Consider the following 27054-nt stretch of genomic DNA (forward strand, 5'->3'; position numbering starts at 1 on the left):
ACACCACTGCAGTCACTTTTGTGCACGTGCTCTTTGAGACCCTCTGGCCTGAATAAAACCCCTACTCCTCCTAGGGCTGATATCCCAGAATCTGGGAGCGGGGGAGCTGACAGTGGGAGAAAGGCAGAGGAAGTGACATTGGAGGAGGTGCTTGCTCGGCGGCCTTCCGAGCAGAGGGAGGTGTGAGCCAGCGTGGGCATCAGGCAGGTGCTGTGTGCCAGCAGAGGGCCAGGCTGGGCCAGGTGCAGAGTGCAGACTTCCTCCTAGGGCAGAGGGACTGGGGGACGAGATCTTTAAGCCATCACACTTGCTGACACGATGTACCAGAGGGGCTAGGCTGGGGCAGGCACACAGCACTGCCAACCTGCTACTTTTGGGGACTCCACTACACATGACAGCTCATGGAATCCTTGCAACCCATGAGATGTAGGTAGTGCCACTATCTTGTCTTTATAGATGGGGACACCGAGGCTTGGTTACCCAGCAAGTCCACCCCTAAGCCAAGACCCAGGCAGTGGGAATGGCAGCTAGTAGATGGGCCCTAGAGACAGGCAGAGGAGGGACACAGGGCTCCCTTAGACCAGTGGCATGATGGGCAGGGCCGTGAGGACAGGAAGCATAAGGGTGCGGGGCGGGGGGAGTAGCGGGGGGTAGGTTGGAGCTCAGCTCCGCTCTTGCATACCAGGTCCACTGTCCCACATGCTTCTGCCCGGTTGAGACCTGTGTCTGCACGTGTGCATGTGGGACTCCCGAACACCACTGAGGGGCCACTGCTCATCATCCCAGTACTTCCTGCGCACCCATGTCATCTGATTCTCGGAAGAAATTATCTGGGAATTCACTGTGGCTTTCCTCTTCACCCATGGTACCGAGTCCCCAGTGGCTGTCAGTAGCCCACCTGGCCAGCGAGGAATGGGATCAGGCTCTGCTCCTGGCCCTGCCCTTGGCAGAGGTGACTGTGGCAGGTGTCCTGCTCCCCCACCCACAAGCCCCAACACACTAAGATGTGTGGAGCTGCACAGCAGCACCGTCGTCAGGGTTAAAGGAAATCCAGTCACATCACAGTGGGAATTAGAGAACAGAAAAGAAGGGAAAAGTTTAAATTGGGGAAATCTGAGCTCCTTGGCTGTAGTAGAAATTGCTGCAGTGGTGCTATTTTTAGCATTGTTGAGATGATCTATTGGCCAGTTGCAAAAGTAAACAAAAGATTCACTTCAAGTTCTCCAGGGAAAAAAGGTCCAGTTTTCAAGAATCTTAAAAAGGTTAGCAAACTTGTGTGGCTTCTTAGCTTATCCCTGGGTCCTCCTTCCTTCCCATGTCCTGGGCTCTGCAGGCTCTGTTGAATTTCAGAGCTTCCAGCTTGCTGGGTCCAGGATCAGGCTGGAACAGCCTGGAACAGGTGCTGTAGGCCTTCCTGTCCACATCCCTGTCTCCCTGTCTGTGGGAACCACATGAGCCCAAGAGGTGGCTGACTGGGGAAGAGGAGGGGGCGGCGGTTCCCACCTGAGAAGCTGCAGAGTGTCCTGGCCCAAGGCCACAGGACACCCAGGCCCCTATCCTGACAGGACCACAGCATAGTCCTCAGTCCCTGCCCAAGCCCAGCCACCGTCATTCACAGATAGAATTCTTTAAAGATTTTTATTTATTTACTTACTTGGCAGAGAGAGAGAGATCACAAGTAGGCAGAGGGGCAGGCAGAGAGGCAGGCAGAGATCGAGGGGGAAGCAGGCTCCCTGCTGAGCAGAGAGCCCATGCGAACCTTCAGGATCCTGCAATCATAACCTGAGCCCACAGCAGAGGCTTAACCCACTGAGCCACCCAGGTGCTCCACACAGCTAGAATTCTTAAAAAACCACCAACAATCAAATGTAAACAGCCTTTAGATGGTCATTCCCCAGCACACAGTCTTTTCTGGCCATTGGAGACCGTTGCCATCCCTGGATACAGAGCCAGTTGTGGCAGTGCCAGAATGTTCGGCTGGAGGGAGAGGATATGTTTTAGCCCTTGGCATTCGTGATCCCGCACACTGTGCCAGTCCTGCAAGGGGATGCAGAGACCCCTGCAGGTGGCACAGCTGTGACTTGCCCTGGGCCACACAGTCAGCAAGTGGCAGAGCCCAGACGAGAGCCCAGGCCTGGGACCCGCATCCTGTGGACCAGCTTCCATGCCGGAGTTTCTGGCCAGCCCAGGGGGCCAGCTCGGATTGTGTACATATCCAGCACTGACCTCAGCCCACAGCCCTCTCCACCCAGCCACTGGGGGTGATCCGTCAGGAGCTTGCTGTTTAACATTCCTGAAGAACATTTTCCAGTGTAGACTTCTTTTCCCACTGCATGCTAGTTTTTAGAGGCTTGCTCTTGGATACATGTCCCTGCTGTATCATTCTGGGGCACTGCACATAGCTGTCTCAGCTCAGGCAGAGAACTCTGGGCTTTACCCGCGTGGGATGCGGTCCTAGGCCCAGGCACACCATCTGGAGGGGCAGCACTGTGGTGCCGAAGGCAGCAGGGGGAGGCACACTGCTAGGAGGAGGCCCAGGCCTTGGCAAGGCTTTGGAAAGCGGAACAGAGCAGGCAGCCCACTTGGACCAGGGACCTGAGGATGGCTGGGAGCGAGGAGAGAGCCTGAGGGAGGTATCTGGCTGCTAAGGTTGTAGGCTCCCTGCCACAGTGCCAGGAAGAAGAGGGGGCTTGCTGGCAGGCCCTCCCTGTGCCCCCATCCCCAGGCTGCAGGTGGCCTATCAATGGGTATGGTCCAGTAGAAAGCTAAAAGGTGGGAAAGATTGTCAGTGAGTGGGCCTCTGTCATGGAGGGGAGGGAGGCCACAGGGCTTGCTTCCATGGGCACAGGGAATCTCCATTATTATTCCTCCCTTCAACCCTATGATCCCCATCTCATGATGAGCAAGCTGAGGCTAAGGACAGCGGCAGCACAGGCACAGCATCACTCAGCCCAGAAGGATCAAGGCTGGGATTTCCACCCCAAAGCGCCTGGCCTCAGAGAGCTCAGACTGCTCCCTGCCCACCCTCCTGGCCCCCCTTCCTACCAGCCCACCCACACCCAGCCTGCACCCGGCCTGGCAAGGTTTGAGGTAAGAGCCCATGCTGTTGGCCATGGTGCCCAGGGCCAACAGGAGGGGCCCTGCAGGAGTGACCATCCACCTCTGCCCCGGGCTTTATCCCGCTTGCCAGGCTCCGACCAGCTGGCCCCATCCAAACCCTGCAGGGAGGAGGGGTGCTGCATTACCATTTGCAGATGAGGAACCTGAGGTGGCAAGCCCCAGGCTCCTGAGCCAGGGAGTGGTGGGATAGTGGCTCTGCTTCCTGCCACAGTGCTGCCCCTGTGGGCCTGGCAGGCATACCTGCTGACTGAGTCAGGATGTGGAAGTACCTTATCCTCTCCAGGGTGGCATGTGACCCCTCAGACTCCATCTCTGAGATGGGAGATGGGATGTCCAGCCCCTGATACTTGAGAACCTTGTGGTCCCAGCCCTGTGTTGAGGTGGCTATAGGCCACATATCTGAGCCCTAAGAAGTAGCCCTGTGCAGCCTAGATGGGGCCTTTTCTGGGCCTCATCCCTACCAGAGCCTGTTACCACCCCATCCTGGGTAGGTAGACAGGGGCCCCAGGGCATGGGAGAGACCACCCTGACCTGCCTGGTCCTCCCTGCAGCAGTGGTCATGGGTGGGCTGTCGGCAGCATGTAGCATTCCTAGTCTGCTACCCCCAAATCCACCTGGGTGATAAAAAGAGGAAGCAGTAGCATCCCCCCAACCAGGGAGGATTCTAGATGTGGGATGTGGCAGGCGTGGAGAGCAGTTGAGGGTCCCAAAGGGGTTTCACAACAGGGGTTGGGACGGGGGAGGGCAGGTTGTATTTGCTGGCCTTTGCCTGCCCTCCCCAGAGCTGTGCCCATGACTGCTGCCCATTTTCCTCCCCTTCCTTGCCAAGGCTTCCCTTCCTTGTCCCTCCAGACAGATCATTGGTACCTTTAGGGGAGCTTGGGGGTGCCAGGTGAGCTGCCCACAGCCTTTGGCTACTCTGAGGCACCCTAAGCTAGAGTGGAAGCTAGGAGGATGGGCATTGGCCATAGGAGCCCAAGTGAGGGGCCCAGACAGTACCGCCCAGGGCTCAGAGATGCTCCCCTACAAGAGCATGCTGATGGCAAGGCTTTTGCTTGTGATGGATTCTTGTGAGATGGGGCTGCCCGCCCCCCAGGTTGCCTCAGGCCCTGTCTGTAGGTCATGCTCTGGCCTGATGTCTCCCATATTTTACTGTGGATAATGGTGGGCTTGCCTTGTACGGGGGTTCTCTTAGCCAGGAGCCTCTGTGGGTATGGCTGGGGCCTGTGGATGGAGGGCGGGGCTGGAGCGGGCCTGGGATGGGGATACTGCATATCTGGTCCACACATCTCCGTACCCTACTCCAGGCAAGGTGAAGGCCGCTGCCCTGCCCTAAGAGTCTAGTTTTGCTGTGACTTCCTAATCCCGGTCCCTGCTGACCTCAGTTTCCCCATTTCCAGAGGTGGGTCAGCGGATGAGGTCAGTGGTTTTTCCAGCCCATTTTCCAAAGGAATGCTTTCCCACACACCCCACTGGGAAACATGAAAAGGCAGCCTCTCCAGTAGACAGGAAGGACTGGGTGCCACCTGCTCCGGCCACACTCTTGCCCTGTCCAGGTTCCTGGGAAGGAGGGCCAGGAGACCTGGAGAAGGCTGCCGGGTCTCTGCCCTGCCACCATTCTGCCAATCCAGACAAGGCTTCCTAAGCTCTGTGGCCAGGCCTTCTTTCTGGGGTGGCTTCAGTCTGGGAATTTGTCTCCTCCTCCTTCATCCCCCCTTTTCCACTTTTCCTCTTTGGAAAGTTTGACCAAGTTGCTTCTGAGAGAGCAGCATTGGGTTGAAAATCCAAACCAGAACTCTAGCTCCAAGAGTCCCTGCCTGGTTTCCATGGTGATGGGCTGTGGCCACCAGTGCCCCTGAGGGCAGAGCAAGGTCTCCCTCACAAGGGCAGGCCCAGGCTCTGCTCCATGGTTGCTCCAGCCATATACCTGGGTGACTCCAGAGAAGCTAGTCAGATTTTGTAAGGCTTAGTTTCTTCATCTGCAGAGTGGGGTTGATTAGACCTACCTCGGGGTTATAAGAGTACAGCCTGCCATGTGCCATGAGGATATTGTGCCCAAGAAAGGGTCCTGGAGGGTCCCTGCAGGGGGAGGGAGCTGGGGGAAGGACCCAGATGACATAAGGCACATGGGTGACAGGGCTCACTAGGGCCAGTGGAAGGAAGAGAAGGTGACATGGATCAAAGCCATCTGGGAAGGCCTTGGAAGTACAGGAATTTAGTTGGTTAAAAACAATTTAAATGCTGATTTCTAAATATGCATAAAAAGTCTAAAATTAGGGTATGTCAGAGTTGGTGGAACTTCCCCTTGAACTCCCTCCTTGAATTCGAGCCCATGACCTGTAGGAGCACAGACTTGCAGATTCCATCCAGCCACACCCCACTCCTCCAGCTCCCCATGTAGGACAGATACTAGTAGGGGCCAACTCTGGGGTATAGAGGTGGCCCACCCAATACTGGTCACAGGGAACCCCAGGCAGCAGGGGCATCTCTTGGGGCCTGGCCACCTCAGCGCCCCCAGGTCAGTGCAGGGCTTTAGTCCCAGAGAGAGACCCATCTGGACCTACTTGGAGGAAGGTGGGGAATTTTGGGCTCCAGGCCATGCTTTGGCTTAGGCTCCAGCCCGGGGTCCTCACAGGTGGGAAGTGAACCTGGCTCTGCCACAGGGGCAGAGGCATGTGAAACCCAGTGAGGTGGTGCTATGGGAGGCCTCTGAAATGGCCCTGAGGGCTGGGGGTGAGGAGCCCTCCCCGGGTAACAGGAGTCCGCTACCCTCTATAGCTTCACTTCTGTATGAGGTTGGGTGTCAGCGCTTGGCCTTTGCACCCTGAGTGTACTACTTTGTGAGTCTTGGGGTGCTGCGGGTGCAGGGCAGGTGTACCTACCAGCCTCAGCAGGTGGTGGGGTAGGGGGGCAGGTAGTCAGGAATACTCCTGGGGGAGTTGGCCAGATTGTCAAACCAGGGAGAAGGTGTTCCAGAAGAAACCATGTGGGGTGTGAGGAGGACCACAGCTCAGGGCAGGAGTGGTGGATAAGGTAGATTGGGTCAGCCCTGTGGTTTGTGGTCAGCAGGCTGGCTCCGCCCCATGGCAGTAGGGCGCCTACCTCAGGGTTTCCTGGTGGCAGCGCCGTGGTTGAGTGGGGAGCTCCTAGAGCTGCGGGCTATGTAAGTTGGAAGGAAGGCCTGGAGAAGGAACTGGGGGCTAGAGAGCTGAGGGAACATGTGGGGGCTGGACCAAAAAGAGCCCTGCAGAAGGTCAGAGGGAAATCTGGGGGAGGGTAGGATCTGGCCACAGAGGAATAAGACCCATGTCCCCTGTAGTCGGTGTGGCTCGGCTCACAGAACAGTGCTGTGTTCAGGCTTTGACCTTCTGCGGTGGGCCAGCAAGAGCATCCTGTCTATGTGGGAGCCCCTCTGAAAGGGCAACCCCACTGCTAGGGGATGGAACCCAGTCCCATCCCTTCACAGTATGGGTGGAAGGTCCCAGTGCTCTCACAGAGGTTGCACATTACTCCAGAGAGCGGAGGGGTACTGTGCCTGGGTTGCGTCTTCTGGTCACATCTCAAATGTGTTCTGCTTCGGGGGCACCCCTGTGGACTGTGGACTGTGGACTGAGCTGTGCTCTGCAGAGAGAGTCTGGACGAGTTTGTTCCCCTTCTGATGCTGTTTATGAGACTTGAAGGATTTCTGCCTGTGGTTATTGTGGGACAGGAGAAAGTGGTGGGCCTGCTTGGGAACCCACATGCCTACGGAGGTGCCAGCTTTGCCTAGGACTTAGCTTCTGTCTTGCGGTTGATGTCGGCTCACCCCTGCCCACTGTTCAGCTCCACCTCTCCCTGCATGAGGATCCTGTGGGGACCATCCAGGGAAGAAACCTGGGCTGGGCCACAGCTACTGTAACCAGTCGTGCCCTGAACCTGGCCCTACTGAGGTTCCTATCACTCCCCTTCACTTAGCAGCCCACCATCTGCCTCCCCAGCCCCAGACCTCCCCAGCCCACGAAGGCCATTTATTAGGAACCTGGGGTCAGACGATAGCTAGACTGCCCTAGTTTTCTCAGTGTGCATGTCAGACATGGCTTTTCTCGGATGCAGGCTTCCCTCCTGAGATGAAGCGGAAGCAGCTCAGCAGTCCTCCAAAGAGTGGGCGATTCTAAAAGCCTGGACAGAGCTCTCATTCCCAGCCCTGACGTGGGGGTGGGCTCAGAGGAGCCCATTGTAAGCGTCTTCTCACTCCAAGGAGGCTCTCATGGTCCCTATCAACCATGCCCCAAGACCCAACTTGCCCTGAGAAGCCTGCTGGCCTCCCTTCTCTACCCTGCCTGTAACCCTTTTCTCTCCACATAGCCCCCTCCAAGTGGTCCCTATTGGCTATCCCTGCTGTCACAGGCCCCTAACCTGTCTTTCCTTCTCTGTTCTGTTTCCCTGTGGGGGGAGATCCCTGTCCAACAGCACCCAGCCCGGATGCCACTCTATCTTCCCCAGGAAGCTGCATAGTCCCTTTGTCTCATTCTTGTTTCTCTCTCTGTGGCCACCTCTGTTCTTGATCCCCAAGCTGGCTGGGCTGGAAGTGCCAGGTGATCTGAGTTGATGTGGATTGTGGCCGCGTTGGTCCCTGCCCATGAGAGCCTTGGTGTCTGCGTCTGCCTCGTGGTGACTGGGAATGTGGACATGGCATTCCCTTCTGGGTAAGGCAGTGGCAGGAATATGTGCACGCCAGAGGCTCACGTGCTGGTCCCTGCGGTGCCACACATGGCACGGGTGCAGCTCTCTGTTGAGGCAGACGCAGCCATAGCCTGAGGGACAGGGATCCTTGTGTCGCACCCTGCTCACCATAGCTGTGCTTTTTCCCTGGGCATGTCATTTCCCTGTTCCCCACCACTGTGTCCTCACTGATGGTCATACAGGCAAAACAGCTGGATTCACTCTTGCAGGCGTAGAGCACAGTCTAAAGAATTTCTGAATACCAGAAACTCTAGCATATGAGAATGAAGTGGGGTTGTAGTTGGGGGTCTATATACTTGCGGAGGAGAGGCACGTTTCACTATCTTAGCTATCAGGGAAGAGAGAGGAAGCTGGCTACCATGGGACTGTGAGGCCCAGCGTCTGAGGCTGGCATGTACTTGGCAGAGAGGCTGCCCAGGCACACACAGAGCCAGTGTCCTGCAGCAGGGAGTCAGGTGAGCAGCAGAAAGGCTTGTGCCTCCAAACTAGTTGGCAGCTCAGAACTCCCAAGGCTGAGGATTGCGACTGTTAACTCCAAGGAGAATTCCTGCCACCTAAAGGCAGACCTGGACTTAGCCAAGGAGGAAGATGAGGTTAGGTCAAGTGGGGACTAAGGTAACATCAGAAGAGAACCAGGAGTGACCTGCAAGTCTGTTTTGGCTCAGGTCTAGAGAAGGGATGGTCATAGGGGGCCACTAAGGCCGCATGGTCTCCTGGACAGCTCAGCCAGCAGTGCCTGGGGCAGCAGCCAAGCTCTAGGATCTAACTGGCTTCGCTTGGTCAGGAACCCACCTTTGCTGGGGGCTGCTTACCCTCACTGGCACATGAGCCAAAGGCTAAGTGTCTATTTCTAAGGAAGGCTGTGGTTACTACTCCAGCGGGCTGCACTACACTAGTGATCAGAAAGTGTCCAGAAAAGGGTGAACAGTGCCCTGTCTGCCCTCTCTGCTGGTACCCCCCCAGGGTAAGGACATGCTGAGGCAGAGGCTTGGGGACATACACACATGCACCTGTCAGTCTCAGTTCCACACCCAGATACATGGCATGTCTTCTGTCTACTAAGTAGCACAGGTCACAGCATCTGCCCACAGGCTAGTGTTCATTCTTCTCTGTGGCTCCTTACTCAACACTGACACCTGGGGACAGTTCACACTCTGCCCTCTGACCCTGCTCACCCTCCTCCTCACCCTGCATGTTACTGGTAAGGACTGCTCGTCCAGACAAGGCCATAGTTGGCCATTTTCGCTTTCTCTAGTTCCTCTGGCTTTGCTGATCATCCCTGGGCTCCTGGAGAGCTAGCTCAGCTTTCTCTCTCTGCAGCCACCCATGGGAGCACACATGCTTTGGGGGAGGCCAGGCCCCTATCCTAACTAAGGGCAGCAAGCAGTTGGCATTCTAGAAATGGTTGTGGTGTAGACAATAAATGTAGCCAGACAGCACCATGTGGGTAGGGGAGCCAGAGAGGGGCTGTAAAGAGGAATGTTGGCTACCCAACTTCCCAACATGAAAATGGGTGAAGCCCTGGCTCCCCACCTCCCCGCTGGCTGCCAGAGGCTGCTGGGTGGACAGCAGCTGGGGACATGATGGGTCAGCCCCCTTAACCAGGGGCCTCAGGCCAGGGGTGCAGAGGTGGCCCTCAGGGTGACCTACCTATTGCCCTTGCCATTGTTGTCCTCTCCATGGTGACCCATGAAGTTTGGGGAGCTGGACTGGGAAAACCCCTGTAGGACCAGGCAATGTCTTTGGGACTTTTGTTTTCTTATGATCAATTGTTGAAGTTTGCTTTGGAGATTTAAGGTCAGACATCCCTTGGAAAGGCAGTGGGACACTCTGATGGCATGAGGGTCCTCCTCACCGAAGGCTGAGGAGGCTTGGGCCTGCGTGCAACCCAGAGCCAGCACATCCACATCGCTCTTTCTCCATGGACAGAAGCATGCCCTTTGACATCCAGACAGATGGCAGGGGCACCCTGATCCGCAGGGCTGACTCAGAGCAGGAAGTCCACAGGTTAGACCCTGCTTGCCGGGGCTCCTGCTGGACTCTAGGTGAGCATGGTCAGGGTGGCCAAGGTTTCAGGGGTGGCCCTGAGGTGGATGAGCTGCCATCCTTCCTGGACAGCAGTTAGAGGCCTGTGTACTGCACATCCAGGTGCTTTGTGGGTGATTAGGACCCATGGGGCCTCTCCTGTATAGGGTACTAATGAGTCCCCAAGGCTCTTTTGGGCCCAAAGAATTCTTGAGGATCTTATGCAAGCCTCCCCCCACCCCGGTTCCCTGTCTCAGCACTCTCATGTGAAGCCCCAGGGGGCTTCCAGTGTGCCCAGGAAGGCTTCCTCCTGAGGGCTCAGGTAGAGTGATTGCCCCCTCCTGATTCTGGGCCTTAGTGCCATGGTCTGACAGGCTAGAGATGTCAATGCCCATCTCACAGGGCTCTGGAGAGGCCTTGCATAAACCAGGGCTTGGGGTGCTGTGTACTGTGAGGTCCCCAGGGGAGGGCCGAGGAAGCTGGAGACCACTGGGAGCACACATTGTCCCAGGCTAGTCTGTCTCCAGAGACTTTGCTGGGCAGGGGCCTTGCACAGAGCCCCTGAGCTCCCCTCACCCGCTACAGGCCTCCCTCCTACTATGACAGCTAAGACCGTAGGACCCCAGGCTGCCTCAGCCCACCCTGGGCCTCAGGTGTGTCATGAGAGCACCAGAGAACTACATACTCAACACAGCTTCTTCCTGGCCTAGGTGTGATGAGTACATGTTCTCAGCCTCCTTTGGTCTGACTTTATCTTACAGGAAGTGGATAAGGTATGAAGTGAGGTCATGAGCTGTGCAAGGCACAAGTGTCACTTGTCTGCTCCAGCCTTCCGTACAGCCAGGAGGAGTCATCCAGCTCTGAAGCCAGCCAGACCTGGGAGCGGGTCCTGGCCATACTGACCTTACTGCTGTGTGACTCTGAACCAGTGCCCAACCTCTCTGAACCTGTCCCCACATGTGAGTGTCAAATGATGATATGCATGTAGATGGCAAGGGGCTGTTGTGACTTGAGTGCTGTGTGGATTTAGAACTCCTTTGAGTCTGGACCTATGGCAAGCACTCGGTCAAAAGACTCTTGTCCTTACATAACCCTGGGATGGCTTGTGCTCATGCTTGTTTCCCTGCAAGTGGATGACCTCTAGAACCAAGACCTCGTTCTTCCAGTGCCTGGCAGGGAGTAGTGGTCCTCCGGGGGGGTAGGGAGGGAGGACAGTGTGTGTGACATCCCCTTGGCTGAAGGGGTAGGTCAGACCCAAGCCCATTTGGACTAAGGGCACCTGGCAGGGGCAGATAACAAGACTGGGAACACTAGCGGGCATGAACTAGCTTGAGTGTAGTATAGGTGGAAACAAGTTGGCTCAGGGAGATGGCACCATGACAAGTGTCACCAGGACAGGGGCCAGGTGGATCTGAGGCCACTGGGTGTGTGGGAAAGGAGGAGGAGGAAGCAAGGCAGTCCTGGCATTGAGGTGGTGAGAGAGAAGTTTGGGGGGCAGCAGTGGGGGTGCCAGGGCTTGGTGCACATCTCTCTGTCCCCTGTCCCTGTCTTTGCTTGGCCTCTCCTCACCTGGGAAGGGAAGAGCCGCTGGTAGTTGGCGGACAGTCCTGGAGCCATGTGCCCCACAGTGCTGTGCGCACACCAGAGCTATGGGTGCTGGGGGCAGGGTATTGTGTTCCTGGGTGAGGCTCTTCCCTCTAAGTCCATTCCTTATCTGTAGAAGGAGCACAGTCCCCCTTCCAGGCTATCCTGAGCTGAGAGGGAGAGGTGCTACTGCCCTTCTTGGAATAGAGTCTGATAGGAGGTCCTGAGCCCACCCTGGCCACTCCCACTGCCTTGACTCAGGGCCTTCTCCAGGCTCAGCCTCGCAGCCCAACTGAAAAAGGAGGCCCCTGCCAGCTATAAAGCCCACAGGGGGACTGCCATGCCATCTTTGTTCTGCCCTTCCCCCTGAGGATGTTAGTGGGAAAGTCTTTACTCCACCTCCCACTGCCCCATTGGATCAGCTAGGACAGCTCAGTGTAGCTGCGTGTCCCCACACACCCACTCCTCTGCCCTCCACAGGGCCTTCGCCTGGCACAACTCCAGGGGGCACCGTTCACATAGCTACTGCGTGCAGGATGAGGACTGCCATGGCCCCCCGCACTCCCTGCCGCCCCTACATCGCTTGGTCTGGCGCCTTTGGGACTCACAGCCTCCCGCGGTGAGGGCTGCACCCCTCGCCGGGTGCGCAGACCACCACCACCGGCGCCCACCAGACCAGGGAACCTGCGAGGATTGGTCGGCAAGTCATTTGCGCTACTGGGCCCGCTTCCAGGCCGAGCGAGGGAGCGAGTGCCCGCGCCCCGTCCGGCTCTGCCCGCCCCGCCCCGGCCCGCCGCGAACGAACGAGCCTCCGCGGCCATGGCCCGACGCCCGCCCTAGCTCATCTGCACAGATGCCACGGCGGAGCCGGCGGGTAGGAACTTGACCGGGGCTTGGGGGCGGGGGCCTGGGCCGCGACCGCCTCTCCTCCTCTGCCTGCCGGCTCCCCGCTTTCCAAAGCTTTTGCCCAGCCCTTCCCGGGTCGGCTCGGGCTGCCACCCCCGCCCCGGCCCCCTGCCCGCCAGGCACAGCAGGAAGCCCGCGGGCCGTGGTTTCCCGGGCGCCGCCGCGGAGGAAGTCGGCCAGCGGCGGGGCCGCGGCGCCCCCATGCCCCGGGGCCGGCGCCCTGCACAGCGTCAGGTGGGCGGCCGGGTGGGCCGGGCGGGCCGGGCGGCGGTGCGTGGGGGCGGGCGGCGGGCACCAGTAGAGCCCGCACCCGCACCCGCGCCACTGGGGGACAAGCCAGCGCAAGGAGCCCCGGGCGAGTCCAGCCCAACCCAGCCCGGGGCCGCAAGCCAGGGCGCGGGGGTGTGCACTGCGCTGCGCCGCGCGAAAGCGAAAGCCAAAGCCGCTCTCCCGCCGCCGCCGGCCCGAGCAACTTCGCGGCGGGCGGCGCCGAGGAGGAGCAGCGCGGGCCACTCCCGGGGATGGTGAGCGGGCTGGCCGGGTGGGCAGCGGCGACCGGGCGCGGTGCTTCCCCAGCTATAAATAGGTGCTGTGCGGGGGTGGGAGGCTGGTGCCAGCGGTTTGTGAGCGCCTGCCTAGCCTGCTCGGAGCCCGGAGATGGGCCAGGACCTTGCCCCGCGGCAGAGTGGGAGGGAGGGTGCAGAGGGGCGCGGGGCGGGGGCATGGGACGGGGTTGTGGGGGGGGAGCAAGGGGGGTTGCGGCACACGCAGGCGGGGCCGTGGTGGAGTTGCGGACTGCCCCCCCCAACACACTTAGTTGTTTGTCGTTTCTGGTTTTCCGCGGGAGGCGGGGGGGTGGGGGAGGGAGGGGCAGCCAGCAGTTCTGGGGACCCAGTGTGCGACGTCTATTTGATAAAAGAGGCTGGAAGCAGGCGGGCGCCAGCTGCAGGCAAATTGCAGGCTTCCCCAAACCCTGCCTCTGCTGGGGACTCATTACCTGTGGATGGCGCGGGGAATCCCTTGCCCTCGGGAGCCCCGCCAGGACCGCTCGGGTGGAGGGCGACGGCGCCCCTGGCGGTTTCTGTACAACCCTGCGGCCAGAGAGGCGGGCCCTGGTGGGTTTGCAGTGGAAGCTGCAGGACTTCCTGCCCCCGTGGTGTTCAACCTAGCCTGCCCCTGGTTGTGCCACCAACCTTAGGCCTGGAGCAGGACAGTGGCTCCAAGTGCTGTGGGAGAGGCAGGGCCTTTTGCTTTCGGGAAGATGAGGCATCTTGGCCCCCAAAGGCCTCAACACTGTAGAGGAGGGTGGCTCCTGCAGGCGATGGAGCTGTGTGGGCCAGCTGTGGGAAGGGCACTGCATTTGCCAGCCTGGCACTGTGATGTTCGCCTTACTTGGGGACAGGCGGGGTGGTGGGAAGAGCAGAGCAGTCTGAGTTTTGCCATAGTTTCAGCTCCCTGCTGGCTGTGTGCCCTGAGACAAGTCTCTCCCCATGAGCTCTAAATTAATATCCCATGTTAGAGAAGCTGGACAGGCACCCTGTCAGTACTGTTGGCCCCTGGGGCTCACAGCCACCAAGTGCAGCCCTGCACACCCTCTCCAAGTAATCTTGCTGTTTGGGAGGACCATATGGATTCGCCTGCGACAGGTGTCTCCCTAAGACTTTGAAGGATGCTGGTATTCTCCCCAAGGCTGCTCCTAACCTGAGGGCCAAGGGTCCAGATTCTGTCCTGGCTCAGCATGGGGTCAGTAAGGCTGCCTTACTGCAGCTAGACTGTGGAAAGTGTTTATGCTTCTCTGAGGGGAGAGGCCCTAATCTACCCCAGCACCTCTCCCTCCTGAGGGGCTCCCTTGCTCCCTTCAGCTCGTCACCTGCATGGAAGCAGACTGCTCCCACGGCCTCATGCCCACTGCTCCTGGGAATGGGATGCCAGCAGGCTGCCCGCCCTCGCCTATTTGGAGCTCTGAGTCACCACTGCACCCATGCCAGGTGCGGCGGCGGGGGGGGTGTAGGAATCCCTCTGCCAGGGGAACGGGTTCTCCCTTGGGTGCTCGCAGCACTGTGTTTTCTGTGAATAGGAATGTTGGAGCTAAGCAGCCCTGGGAGACCTGTTCATCTGTCGTACTGTGGCACACGGAGCTAGCTGGGGACCAGGAAGGCCTGGGATGATGGACTGCACCCCCCCAACATGCACCCCCTGTCATAGGTCAGCATCCAGGCCCTGCTCCTGCTGCTGCAGCATACCCACTCTTTTGTCCCCTTTGTGGGATCCAGTCCAAGGAGAGGGAGAAAAGATCTATGGGGAAAGCTGTTTAGCCAGTATGGTTCATAGTAATTCTAAGGACAGCCCCAGGTACCCACCAGGAGGGGACTGGTTGGGTACACCTGTGGGGTAACGCGCTGTGGTCATTTAAACGATAGGAGTTTTGATGATAGAAAAAAAATACCTGTGCTCTGTTTACCGAGTTAAAATTTAAGATAAAAATTGCAAGCTCCAAAACAAAAAAAATTCCACATTACTTTGTTCTACCGCTCAGGATACTCTGGGTGATAAGGTCAGCTCTAGGGGATTGCCCATTTTCTCCCACTTGACAGAGGCCCGTTCTCCTTCCTGGGTTTTCTCTGGCTTTCCCTGAGCATCCCCTCCCCTTATTCCCTCCCTCCTTATTCTCCCAGCCCATTACTCCTTATACCAGCCATTCCTTCTCTCCCCTCACCCTGGATATGTGTGTGTCTGTCTTTCCTACTTGCAGGGACTCCCTCTGGGGGGGTGTGCCTGACCCATCCATGAGACTCCTGGTTGCTGGGATGCACTTGGCTTTCTGTGCAGTTCCCAGGCTGATCTACCCTGGAAGACCCAAGGCCGCTCTGGAGCAGCCTTGAGTTGGGCCTCCCCAGCACCCAAAGGGGATTCACCTGGGGCATAAACTCTCTAAAACCTGTCTAGGCCTTGGTTCATGCTGGGGACTCACTCAGAGGCACTTTAGAGCTGCACCGAGGTTGAGGGACTTGGAGGCCAGGGTTTGTGGCTTTGCCCTGAAACATTCCTTTCCTGGAGGCCGCTTGGGCAGGCCCAGTGGCCCCATGTCCCCATCTGCCTAGCTTGACTCTCATGTGGGAGGCCTTCCGTTCCCCCCAGGATCTGTTCCAGGGGCCTGAGGAGCTGGTTAGTAAGAAAGACACAGCTGTTCCTGCCCAGCGCTAGGTAGCTCAGAGTCCGGGAGGCCATGAATGGGCAGGCCAGGATTTGGGTGCTTGGGACTGGCTACTAATCTCCAGAGCTAGCCTTTATAAGCATCCTGTGAGAAGCCCCTAGTCAAGTAGGGGAGATCTAAGAAGGCCCCAGGCAGACGTAAGCCCCTCTGGTTGCAGCAGCCTGGGGTGAACTGGAGAGGATCCAGACAGCCAGCTGCCCACCTGTTGCCTCAACAGATTGAGCACCCCGGGTCTCCCATAGTACTCTCACGTGGCATCTCACTGCCTTTCCCTGCGTAGTTTATCCCCAAGGCACAGAAGCCTGTCTCCTTAATGGCTTTTCTGGGTGCTCCCAGGGTTGGTTACTTTCTCTTCTGTCCTCCGGCTTGAGCCTTGCCAGGTGTCCTAGTTGGTCATGACCCCAGTAGTAGCAGAGTGGGGAAGGGACACCTGAGTCCTAGAGGCCATGCCCAAAGCAGGGGCTCAGGGGACTAGATTATGAAGTCTCTGAGGCGCTCAGAGGTACTGGTGGAGGACACTCACTCCTCATTGCTCTGCCAGCAGGTGTCCAGTTCCAGCTTCCCCTTTCCAGGGAGGCCGCCTCAGGTCTTCAAAGGCCCTGGCTCAAAACTGAAGTGATTTGGTATCACTGCTTGGTTCTGTGTTTCTGTTTCTAGTCTGTAAATCACAGATCACACTGCTGACCTTTTGTACCTCTGTAAGCATTCAGAGAGAACTCGGGGAGAGAGACCTGAAGTCGGGGAGTCTAGTCCCTATGTCTAGTCCCATGCCAGGTCACCAGGTAGCTTTGGGCAGGTTGTGTGAGCTCACCTTACTCCTCTGGAAAATGAGGGGTGGGTTGATTACACACTTGGACAGTCCCTGCCAGCATGGGTATGGGAGGAATCAGAATCTGCACCCAGTCCCCACAGCTTAAGCCTTGTCCACTCAGTGAAAAGCCCATGCCCTGGGTCTGAGTGTGGCTTAGTTGGAAGACCCGGACAAGGCCACACCTCCCACCTGCCTCCTTCTCTGCTTTGGCATTTCTGGGCCCCTTTTTTCCCCAAGGGGCCTTTGCCTGTGCCCTGGGAGGGGACGGGGCCACGGAGAAGCTGTTACTGAAAGATGGGATCCATGTAGGTGACCGGTACATCTGGGAGCCTCAGAATGACCTTGGGGTGTATTGTTGAGGATGGCCTGAACAGTGGCCTTGCACAGGGCACTTGGACCTACTGGGAGTCAGAACTGTATCTGGACCTGTGGTTTCGGGCTGCCAAGCTTAGAGTTCCTCCTAAGCCATGGCAAGCCCTACTGGTGTGCAGGGAGCCAGGAGTCCATCAGTATGGATGGGCAAGGCCTGCCAGCCCACACTGAGGCAGGAAGGGAGGTGTGGACTGGCCCGCTGATCAGGAATCTGGGGAGAGGGGAGTCCCTGCCCCTCCAGGAAGCTGCCGCCAGACTACAATGTGCTGGCGACATCATGAGCCTTGGGAATGAGCACGACCTTAGCCTGACAGCTACGAGCAGTACTCCATGCCAGCGGAGGCATCTGCTGTCCATCCCTGAGGGGCTACCTGCCAAGGGTTTGGTGACCAGAGGCCAAGGCCTCGTGGCCTTCCTGCCCAGGCACCAGCCTCACTCTGCTTTCCAGCCCCCTTTGGGAGTGGCCAGTGTGTTCACTGGCGAGAGTATAGGGTGGCCTAGCAGCACCCCACCCCTTCCACCAACCCAGCTCTCAGCTCCCCTGGGGGTGTCTCCAGGGGCCCCCAACCATGCTGTCCAGCCTCCATGACCCCCCAGGCTTGCCCCAGTGTGGAGCTCCCCTTGTGAAGCTCTGTTTTCTTAAGAGCAGCAGGAGGATGCCAGAGTCTTGAGGCTACAGGGAGGGTTTGGTAACTTCAGAGTCTGGGGCTCCATGAATTATTCAGGTGGTTATAGTCTGTCTCCATGATCTCATCTGCTAGCCAGGAGCCTAGAACCACTTGGACGCACTGAGGTCGGCTGAGCTGCTCCTGAGGAGCTGCACGTGGGTGGAGCTTCAAGCATGGTCCCATGTTCCTAAGTGCTCCGAGGCTGCTGCTGGGTGCCCCCCAGCTCCTCAGAGCTCTCCAAGCAGGCACCGTCCCAGCCAGGATTGCGTGTGTGCCTGCACTTTGGCAGAGGGGAGTCTTGGGGGGCAGCCAGAGCTACAGGACAGGGGGCCAGTGGGTGAGGCACAGGGGAGAAGTCAGAGGGACCCTGAGTCATACCTCCTAGGCCCCGCCCAGCACCAGTGGGGAGCCCCATCCCAGACCCTCTTTGTGGGCCACTCGAGGGGAGCCCCATCCCAGACCCTCTTTGTGGGCTCCCTGCTGCCACTGGCTCCCACTCCTGCCCTCACCTCTCTGTGATCCTGCTTTGGCCTGCCCTTCAGCACCCAAGTGCAGGCCTCCCTCCGGCGCTTCCCAACTGCTCCCCCTCTCAGGCACTGCAGCCTACTGCCCTCTCTTTAGGCCCCTTCTTCATCCTGCCTCAGATGCCTCCTGGCACATCCCCCGCAGCCTCCCTGAGGCCCGCGCACGTGGCCTCTGCAGGTGGGACTCTGGCTGGCACCCCTTCCTTCCATGTGCAGACGTCCCTCACCAGCTGCCTGTCCCTGCCCTGGGCCCTCCCTGCTTCTCCGAGGGGCGGTAGGGGGAGGATGCTTCAGCTTTATCCCCTCTGTAGGGGGCGGGAAGTATCCCAGTTGTCTTGGGGCTGCGGGTACCGTGGGGGCTCTGACTGTAGACACAGAAGCCTGGCACTACTCAGGCAGAAGGCTGAGTTGTTGGCTTACTTGCCACCCTGCCAGCTGATGACTCTGCCTGGTGGCTCCCCGCCCTCAGGCCAGCTGTCGCTGGAAGCTAGCTGCATGTCTGCAGGAACCTCCCCAGGGCTTCTGGTGTCTGTGGTTCCCTTGTGAATCTCCGTGGATTCTCTGCCCTGACATGTGTGGTCTTCCATCCTTTCTGAAATACGCAGTTATGTTATGGCTGCATGCACATATCTGGAAAGGAAATGGACAAATAGGCCACTCTTGTGTGAAAGGATCCAAACCATGGCCTGAAACACATGTACTCCTGTCTTCACAGGGTGCACTCTGGCCCCTGTGGCCCCAGGGGTTGACCAAAAGCCCTTCAGGAGTCTGGTTCCCCGGGCACAGGGTCGCTGTTCTGCCCACAGAGGGATCACAGACGGGCCTGCGGGGCAGATGCCACTCGGACAGACTCTCCGTCTGTCAGTGGCTGTGGTGGAAGGTAGCCCAGGGCGCCAGCTGTGCATTCTGGGCTTGGCTGCCATCCAGCAAGGTGGCTGGGGGCTCGCTGCCCCTCAGTGGGCCTCGGGTTCCCATCTGCACAGTGAGCAGTTTGAGCCAGCTGAGTATGCTTGAAAACGTCCATGACCATGAAACTCTGATGCCACCAGATTTGCCTGGCTGGGAGCAGCATTCTGGAAATCAGGAACGGGGCACAGGAGGAATGGTAGTGGTGGGAAGGGCAGTCCCCAAAGGTGAGGTGGGCAGGCCCGTGGTGCCATGGCATGACAGTGAACAGGTGGCAGGCAGACAGAAAGTGTCTTATTGAAGGTACTTCCTTGCTTCAATGAGCAGACAACAGCCCCTGCCTGCATGTGATTGCCAGTGGGTCTAGCGGTGCCTGGTCACCCCTCACAGTCCCAGGTTGGCCCACTTCGGGAGGTGACATGCTAAGTCCTCCAGAGAAGGTATGTTTGTTGTTGTTGTTGTTGTTTTTAGCATGCTTACTGGCTCATTTTGGTACATCCCATCCCTCTTCTGAGAAAAAAACCAAACAGGTAAATGCCTTGCATCTTTGATTCTAGAACTTGGGGGCAAGAGCAGGAGTTTGGGATCCCCTCTCTGCAGGGACCCTACCCATGTCCCCCACCATCTGCAAAGTCTGCTATGGTCACCTGGCCCACCCTGCAGAGGGCCCCATGTGTTTTCCTTCTGGCATCACCTTTTCAGGCCCTCCTGTGTTTCAGGGGAGAGGGGAGAGCTGGCTCCCGCCTGACCAGGAGCCTGGCGGGGTACACCTTCAAGCAACCCCAGGTCCTGGCAGCCCTCAGCGAGTGTGTTGCTCACCTGCCATGAGCAAGGAGGCATGCTGCTGGCATCCACCATCCACCCCCCTCTGGTGCAGGGCTCATGTGCACACCCAGAGCTCCAAAGAGCATTCATTTCCCTGTGAGCAGAATTGTTTCCCGCCTACCCTGGAAACCTCCAGGGTGAGGGACTGGCAGGGAGATGGAGGAGCTAAGCTTCCGCAAGCAGGAAGCCCTTCTCAAGCTGGGCACCTTGCCTGCTCTACTGGGGTTGTGTCGGGTCCCTGGGGACTTGGAGCTGAAGCAGACCTGCCCCCACTGAGGATGCATTCCCAGCCACAGGCCCACCCCTGACCATCTAAGGAGCTGACCCTGAGTGGTCCTGGCAGAGACTTAGGAGGGCAGCAAGCCAGGAGGGCTTTAGAGAGGAGGTGACATCATAGCCGGGCTTGAGAGGGCACAAAAGACTGGCTGGGCAGAGGAGGTGAGAGGGCACCCCAAAAAGTGAGAAGCATAAAATTAACAGTTCTATAAGAGGGAGGATGTGGTGAGTGTCTGGAGTCAAGGGAGGAGTACAAAAGCCAGTGAGGCTCAGGCTTCAGCTGAGGTAGGTAAGGAAGCTGGCTGTCAAGGATATAAGCGGGAGGGATGCACTGACATTATCTTTTTCCTAACTTGTCCTGGCCCAGGCTAGGTGGATGGACTGGGGGCAAGAGCAGAAGCAAGAGGCAGGATGAGGCCCAAGCTGGGGCAGGAATGTTAGGGGCACAAAGGGCAGGCTTGGATGCCAGGGAGGGGCAGGGGTGTGGGAGCTACCCTGTGGTTCTAGCACTGTGGAAGAAACCTTTTCTGATAATTTACCAAGGATGAAATGGGCCCCTTCCAGAGGTGGTGAGCAGGCTGGGGCTGGTGCAGGATGGGGCTGGTGCCCACCAGGCAAGTTGTGGGAGCCAGGCATTGGGGCCTATGTACCCCAAGTACCTGAAGCCTCTTGAGGTACTGGCACCATATCTGAGGCCCCGTGACCCTTATCTGTGCCCTTAGCCGGACTCACCCCAAGTCCCTGGCGGGCCTGTCTTCAGACCTCTTCCCCTCCTGCAGCCTGTGCCCTGACTCAGCTAGCATGGAGGACAGGGGTGACATGGGATGAACAGGGCCACTTACCAGGGCCCTTCTTCTTACATAGCCACCCCCAAACGCGATTTGAGAAACAAATGTGTGTCTTCCATCCATCCTCCCTGATTGCCCCCCAGGGGACATCAGGGTCCTCCACCCCCAGGTGGGGGTGCTCACAAGGCAGCTGAAAGAGACTTTCTGACCCCAGATCAAGGTGCACTGGGAAGAGTGACCTCCCCCTGTCCCCGAGTCTTCAGAGGTTTAGCCAGGGAAGAGGGAGGCCCTCAGTGAAATCCAGGGTCATTCTGGGCCCTTATGGTTGACAGTGCAGAGCAGGGCATGCCCCTCTATGCCCTAAGGAAGAGAGAGATCCTGGAGCAGTAGGGTCACACCCAGCTCCCGGACTTGGCCTGTGGCGCTGGGCCAGCCCTGGCACACGCCTACAGTGTATCAGCACATGGTCAGGCTGTGTTTCTGGCTTACCCCCTCTCCTGTGAGGTGTGGGAAGGAGCCCAAGGCCAGCAGTGTAGGGCTCGAGCAGGTGGTGGAGGCTTCCCTCTGGGCTGCTTGGGCTTGTCCTCCCTGTCCTCAGGGCTGTGGGCGTGGTGAGGGGCCAACTCTCAGGCTACCCCCATGCTGTGTGACCCTGAGGGAGTCACTCCTCTCTGAGCTCTGCCCTTCCTGCCATGGTGAGGAACAGGGTGATGTCTGCAGTGCCGTGGAAGAGCCAGGCTCTTCAGTCTTACTCTGCGAGGCCTGCAGGCAACAGAGATGGCACCTTCTCAGCCATTGCTACACATCTGGGGGCAGGGTGTCAGGGCACACTGGCCAGACAACTGCTCAAAGTTGTCCCTTGTCCTGTCAAGAGGCAGCTTTTCTTGCGCTGCTGTAGAAGCCACCTGAGCCCCATTGGAAGTTACAGCATTGGTGTCAGAGCTGTGGGCAAGGGTGGCCTCAGCCTCCTAGTTTTGTCCAGGCCGGGAAGCAGCTAGTGCCTTGTTTGGCACTGCGTGGGATGAAGGATGGTTGCCAGCCTTCACACAGCTTGGAGGGAGGAGGGTGGCACCAGTGTGTGCAGTGTGAGCCCCCGGGATCAAGTGTGGAGGCTGTGGGGGCTTGGAGCTGCAGGTTTTAGGCTTCTCTCTTGCTTGAGTGGCTCAAGGCTGGAGGTACTCTGCCTCCTGTCCCAGGACTGCTAGAACATGGACTTAGTCACTGAGCACCCACAGGAATAGGGTCTGGGAATGACACCCCCTGGGTACCCTGCTGGGACCCCCAGGTGGAGGAGACAGCTTTGCTCCCTGGCCCAGTCCATTCTGGGCAGGACTTTCTCTAGGGTGTTGGCTGCAGGGAGCCAGCTGTGTGCCCACCTGCTCCTTCCAGGCCCCCAAAGTCCTGTCCCAGAGACGTAAATTCTAATGTCTAGGTCCTGCAGCCTCAGGCCTGCTTCTGTTCACTTACAGTTCACTCCCTTGGGTATCTTTTCCTTCACCATGCCTCAGCTGGACCAGTAGGTCTCAGACACAGTGCTGGGTATGGAGATGCCCCAGCTGCCGATGGGCAGGGTGCCCGGTGTCTGACACCAGACTGAGGGAGATGGTGGCAGGGCTCCCCAGAGCCAGCCCTGCTCTAGCTTAGCCTTCAGACAGTGAGGTTGGATGGCAGAGAAGGGGGGAGGTCTCAGGTGAAGTGTACCCCGGACAAAGGCAGGTTGGAGGCAAGCTGGGCATTCTGCAAGCTGCAGGTCATTCTCAGCCTAGCCCTCTAGTCACTGGGCATCACTGGAGGGAATGCACATGGGTGGGGGCCAGGCTTGAGCCTATCTGGCCAGCAGCAGCTGCCAGAAGTTCACAGTGGCCACCTTTTGACCCATCAGTTTGGCCCTAGGATTGGTCACGTGGCTGAGTCAGCACCTGTGTGAAGGCACAGAGGCCCCGGGCTTTTCCAACTGGTTGCGTTTGACTAGGCACAACCTGCATGTTTCGAGCAGGGGACAGAACAAGTACATACGTGCCACGCAGCCATTCAGAAGAGGACAGGGCGGAACAGCATGTGTCTCCTTTGCCACCATCCACAGGGGGAAACTCTCCCATTCCCCTGGGACGGCAGGAGGGTTCCAAGGTGTCCTGGCCCGGGCAGAGCGCCTTCTGGCACTGCAGCAGGCTCCAGCCACAGCAGCCGCCCTCACACGCCCACCTCTGTCCCTGTCACAGGGCATCTGGCGGATCCCCGTGGACGAGATCGACCGGCCAGGCAGCTTTGCCTGGCACATGAACCGCTCCATTGTGCTGCTGCTCAAGGTGCTGGCCCAGCTCCGGGACCACAGCACCCTACTGAAGGTGTCCTCCATGCTGCAGCGGACCCCAGACCAGGGCAAGTGAGTACAGCCGCCTGGCCGCATGCACACTCAGCCCCTTGAGGGCAGCTGGCACTGCCGTGGGCCAGAGCCCCTCACCCACCCGGGGCATCTCTCTACCGGCTGGGGAGCCCACACCAGCCTTTCTCTTCAGGGGCCTCTCTGGTATCAGATAGCATCCTGCCCTGTGCCCTCAGGGCAAACACAAGTTACCCCTTCCTTACCTCCTGCTTTCCTTTAGCTTGGAGCTTTCAGGGTGCTGTCAGGTCGCGGGGAAGACAGGGGTCCAGATGATAGCCAGGGTCCCTCAGGGGAAGGCGAGTAATAATTGGCCAGGCAACAGGGGGACCACAGTCGTAGAGGTAACCAGGGATCCCTTTGCCAGATAGGGTGGGACAGATAGGCCGGAGGGACATCTGCTGCAGCTGCCACCTGCGGTGGTTGTCGGGGATCCTGGGAGTTATGGTCTGGCCCAGCTGGACCAACAGCTATTCTCTATTCCTGCACCACTTTACCTTCTCTTGTCTCATTCACCTGTAGGGGCTGGGGTGGGGGGTGGGGGCCGGGGGGCTTCAGCTGGGGTCTGGGGCACCCTGGAGACAAGCTTTACAGAGAAAAGCCAGAGGCCCCCAGCTCTCACTCGGCCCAGAGGGCCCAGGGCAGTCCATGCCAGGTGCTATGGCAAGAGGCTCAGGGAAGGCTTCTGGGGAGTGCCCCAGGCAGGAGGGATGCTGAGGGACCCGCAGATGTTCTCCGGGCAAGGAGAGGTGTGGGCCACCATCCCAGGCCATGTGGCTCTGAGGCTCTGCTCTCTTCTCCGGCCACCCCCGTGTGCCTGCAGGAAGTATCTGCGAGATGCTGACCGCCAGGTCCTGGCACAGCGGGCCTTCATCCTCACTGTGAAGGTGCTGGAGGACACCCTGAGCGAGCTTGCAGAGGTACAGCCATGGCCCCTGTCCTCTCCCAGGAGGTGGCCCCGGCCCTTCGCTCAGCTGCCATGAGGCATGTCCCAGTGTCCCTACCTATGAAGTAGTACACCCCTGCTCCCCTGGGTGGGGAAGGCAGCACAAAGAGGAAGTGGCAGACACTTAGTAAGGTACTCACCCACATGGCAGATGTGGACTTGTGGGCGGGGAGGACGGTAGCAACACTCTCTGAGGCTGCTAGCTGAGCAGTGTACCCCGACCTGGCAGGTCAACCTCAGGGTCATAGCAGCGCTGATATTGAAGCAACGGTGGGCTCCCAATGGGCTGAGTGAGGCCTTAGGTTGCTCCGGGTACACCTGCCCTCTTTTCACCCCCCAACCTGCACCTCAAGGCAGGCACAGCCCTTGCCCCCTCTCAGAGCTGAGCACCCTGACCAGCCAACCTAGCGGGAGGGGGCTGAGGCAAGGCAGTGCTGCTGCAGTGCCCTCTGCCCAGTAGGACTAGCTGGGCCATGGTGTGCACACCTCGGCTGCTGTGCATTAGAGACACATGAGAGCCCAAAACGGGAGAATTCAGCTCTGTGGCCAGCATGCATGGTGGCCCCTGGTGGGTCACCTCCCCTTTAGACACCCAGGACTGCCCTCAGCCTCGCATTTAGAGGAGGGCCGTCCCCACACAGGCCATTCTTCCAGAGTGGAGGCACTTCCCGCCACCTCCCGCCTCCTGTCAGCCCCTCTCAAGGCTGGAGGAGCAGAACAGGGAGGGACTTCCTCGGGCAAGTCTCCAGGGCCAGCCTGGGCCAACTAGCATACAGGCAGACCCAGAGTGGCCTGGGCTGGTCACCCATGTGGTAGAAATACAAAAGACACAGTCTTTTACCTTTGATTTTCTCGTAGGGGTCAGAACGCCCGGGGCCCAAGGCCTGTGGCCTCCCTGGAGGCAGGATGACCACTGACGTCCCCCATAAGGCCAGTCCCGAGGATAGTCAAGAGGGCCTTCCCCACTCCAAGAAGCTACCTCTGGCGGATGGCCCAGGGCCAGGAGCCGAGCCAGGGGGCAAGGTGGGTCCTCTCAACCACCGGCCTGTAGCCATGGAGGCAGGAGACAGCACAGACCAGGCTGGCGAGCAGAAGGACAAGGAGAGTCCCCGGGCAGGACCTACCGAACCCATGGACACGGGTGAGGCCACCGCTCGCTGCTCAGACTCCGAACGGGTGCCACCCCCACAGCCAGGCCGCCCTCCAAGGGACCGTGGCCCTGAGAGCCGTCCTACTGAGCTGTCTCTGGAGGAGTTGAGCATCAGTGCCCGGCAACAACCCAGCCCACTCACACCTGCCCAGCCAGTCCCAGCCGCCACCCCTACCACCACCACTGGGGCCAGAGCGAGCAGCCACCCCGAGGAGCCACCCACACGGCCCAGCCGAAAGAGGAAGCTCCTGGAGGACACGGAGTCAGGCAAGACTCTGCTGCTGGATGCCTACCGTGTGTGGCAGCAGGGCCAGAAGGGTGTGGCCTATGACCTGGGCCGCATTGAAAGGATCATGTCCGAGACCTACATGCTCATCAAGCAGGTGGGTGGCCTACAATTCTGTTCTCACAGAAGGTCCTTCCCAGTCTGTCCAGGGGTGCTAGGGCCGTGGGGCGTGCTTGTTAGGTGTCATTCCCACCCAGCCCTGCTATTTGCTTCCCTCCGTTTGAGGTTTTCTGCCTTAAGCAGGGCATAGAGTCAGAAAACCAAGGGTCATGTCTAGTCATCGAGTTGTACGTTTTAAGTATGGGGCGATTTTGTCAACTATATCTCAGGAGAGCTGGGGAAAATACATGAAAAAGACAAGAAACAAAGTGCTTGGAAAACTTTATTCTCAGCTTTAAAGGAAATGAAACCATTTGCAGAAATCTCATGACATCCAGCATGGGGAGACAGGACCCCTGACCCCACTCGGTGCCGGGCTCTAGGGCACTGCCTCAGAGACCTTTGTGGCTGGCATCCAAAGCAGGGTCAGTGCCCCAAGCATGTGAGGAGCCTCCACCACCCTCCTTAGTGTGTTTTCCCTTTTTTTTTTTCCACTATGTTAGACATTCAGCTCTTTCTCTGTTTAAGATTTCCACATCAAGAGCCCCCAGAGCTGCTGCGACTGGCTCAGACTGGGTGTCCGTCCTTCTAAGTGGTTTCCTCCCAAACCATGTCTGTTTATGGTACACCTGTGGAGAGTCCCTGTTGTTTTCTCACTCCTGCAGCATCTGGGATCAGGCTTGCTTTCTTTCTATCCTGGGTGAATAAGAACCACGCCCTGCATTCCCTGCTGGTGAGGGTGGGCCCTTCCCTACCCTGCCTGTCCCCACCTGGCTGCTCCTGCCACCCCGGCCTGTCTCCTTCACACCCTGCCCACTGCTCCACCAGGGCGGCCCCCAGGCCTCCCCAGCCTGGTTGCCATCCCCCCGGCACCCTGGGCTCTTGGGCTCTGGGTGAGTCAGACCTTCCCTCCCCCACCACCACCCAGACCTTAGACTTTTCCTGCTCACTTGAGGAGCAGGATCTGGCTCCCCTTCTGCCAGGCTCAGCCCCTGAGGACATGATAACATGGTCCTGGACATGATCTCAATAGGACCGGCCTGGCCCAGAGCAGTGGCCCTGCAGGATGGACCTGGGAGATGGATGTGTGCTTCTGCCCATGCTCCCCAAGCAAGACAGGAGTGTCAGGGGATAGCAGCTGGTCCTCACACCCCGGGGGGCCGGGAGGAGGCCAGCCACCTGGCCTGGCTCCTTTGACTTTGAGTGTTTCCTTGCTCAGGTGGACGAGGAGGCTGCGCTGGAGCAGGCTGTGAAGTTCTGTCAGGTCCACCTCGGGGCCGCTGCCCAGAGACAGGTAAGCTGGACCCAGCCTGTGCCAACCTCCTCATATGGGGCCAGCCCCATGCCAGGACCCTAGGCTGCAGGCTGCGAAGTGGGCATACCTCAGGAGGGACCGTTTGTGGCGTCAGCCTGGGCCAAGGAGAGATGGAGGAGGCAGCCCATAGGGAGCAT

The 27054-nt window shown here is 58.7% G+C and overlaps 1 protein-coding gene across 4 annotated transcripts in view; it reads left to right on the top strand.

Moving 5' to 3' along the window:
- Positions 1-27054, top strand: part of CABIN1 (calcineurin binding protein 1) — a 153678-nt gene that overhangs the window by 117495 nt on the left and 9129 nt on the right. For all 4 annotated transcript variants that reach the window (XM_059140630.1, XM_059140632.1, XM_059140633.1 and 1 more), the window contains 4 exons: positions 22961-23124; positions 23945-24041; positions 24926-25600; positions 26822-26896. In XM_059140630.1, the coding sequence (XP_058996613.1) occupies positions 22961-23124; positions 23945-24041; positions 24926-25600; positions 26822-26896 (1011 nt within the window). The remainder of the gene's footprint in view (positions 1-22960; positions 23125-23944; positions 24042-24925; positions 25601-26821; positions 26897-27054) is intronic.

Source organism: Mustela lutreola, chromosome 11 (assembly GCF_030435805.1).
Source record: "Mustela lutreola isolate mMusLut2 chromosome 11, mMusLut2.pri, whole genome shotgun sequence".
In the NCBI taxonomy this organism is placed as follows: Eukaryota; Metazoa; Chordata; class Mammalia; order Carnivora; family Mustelidae; genus Mustela; species Mustela lutreola.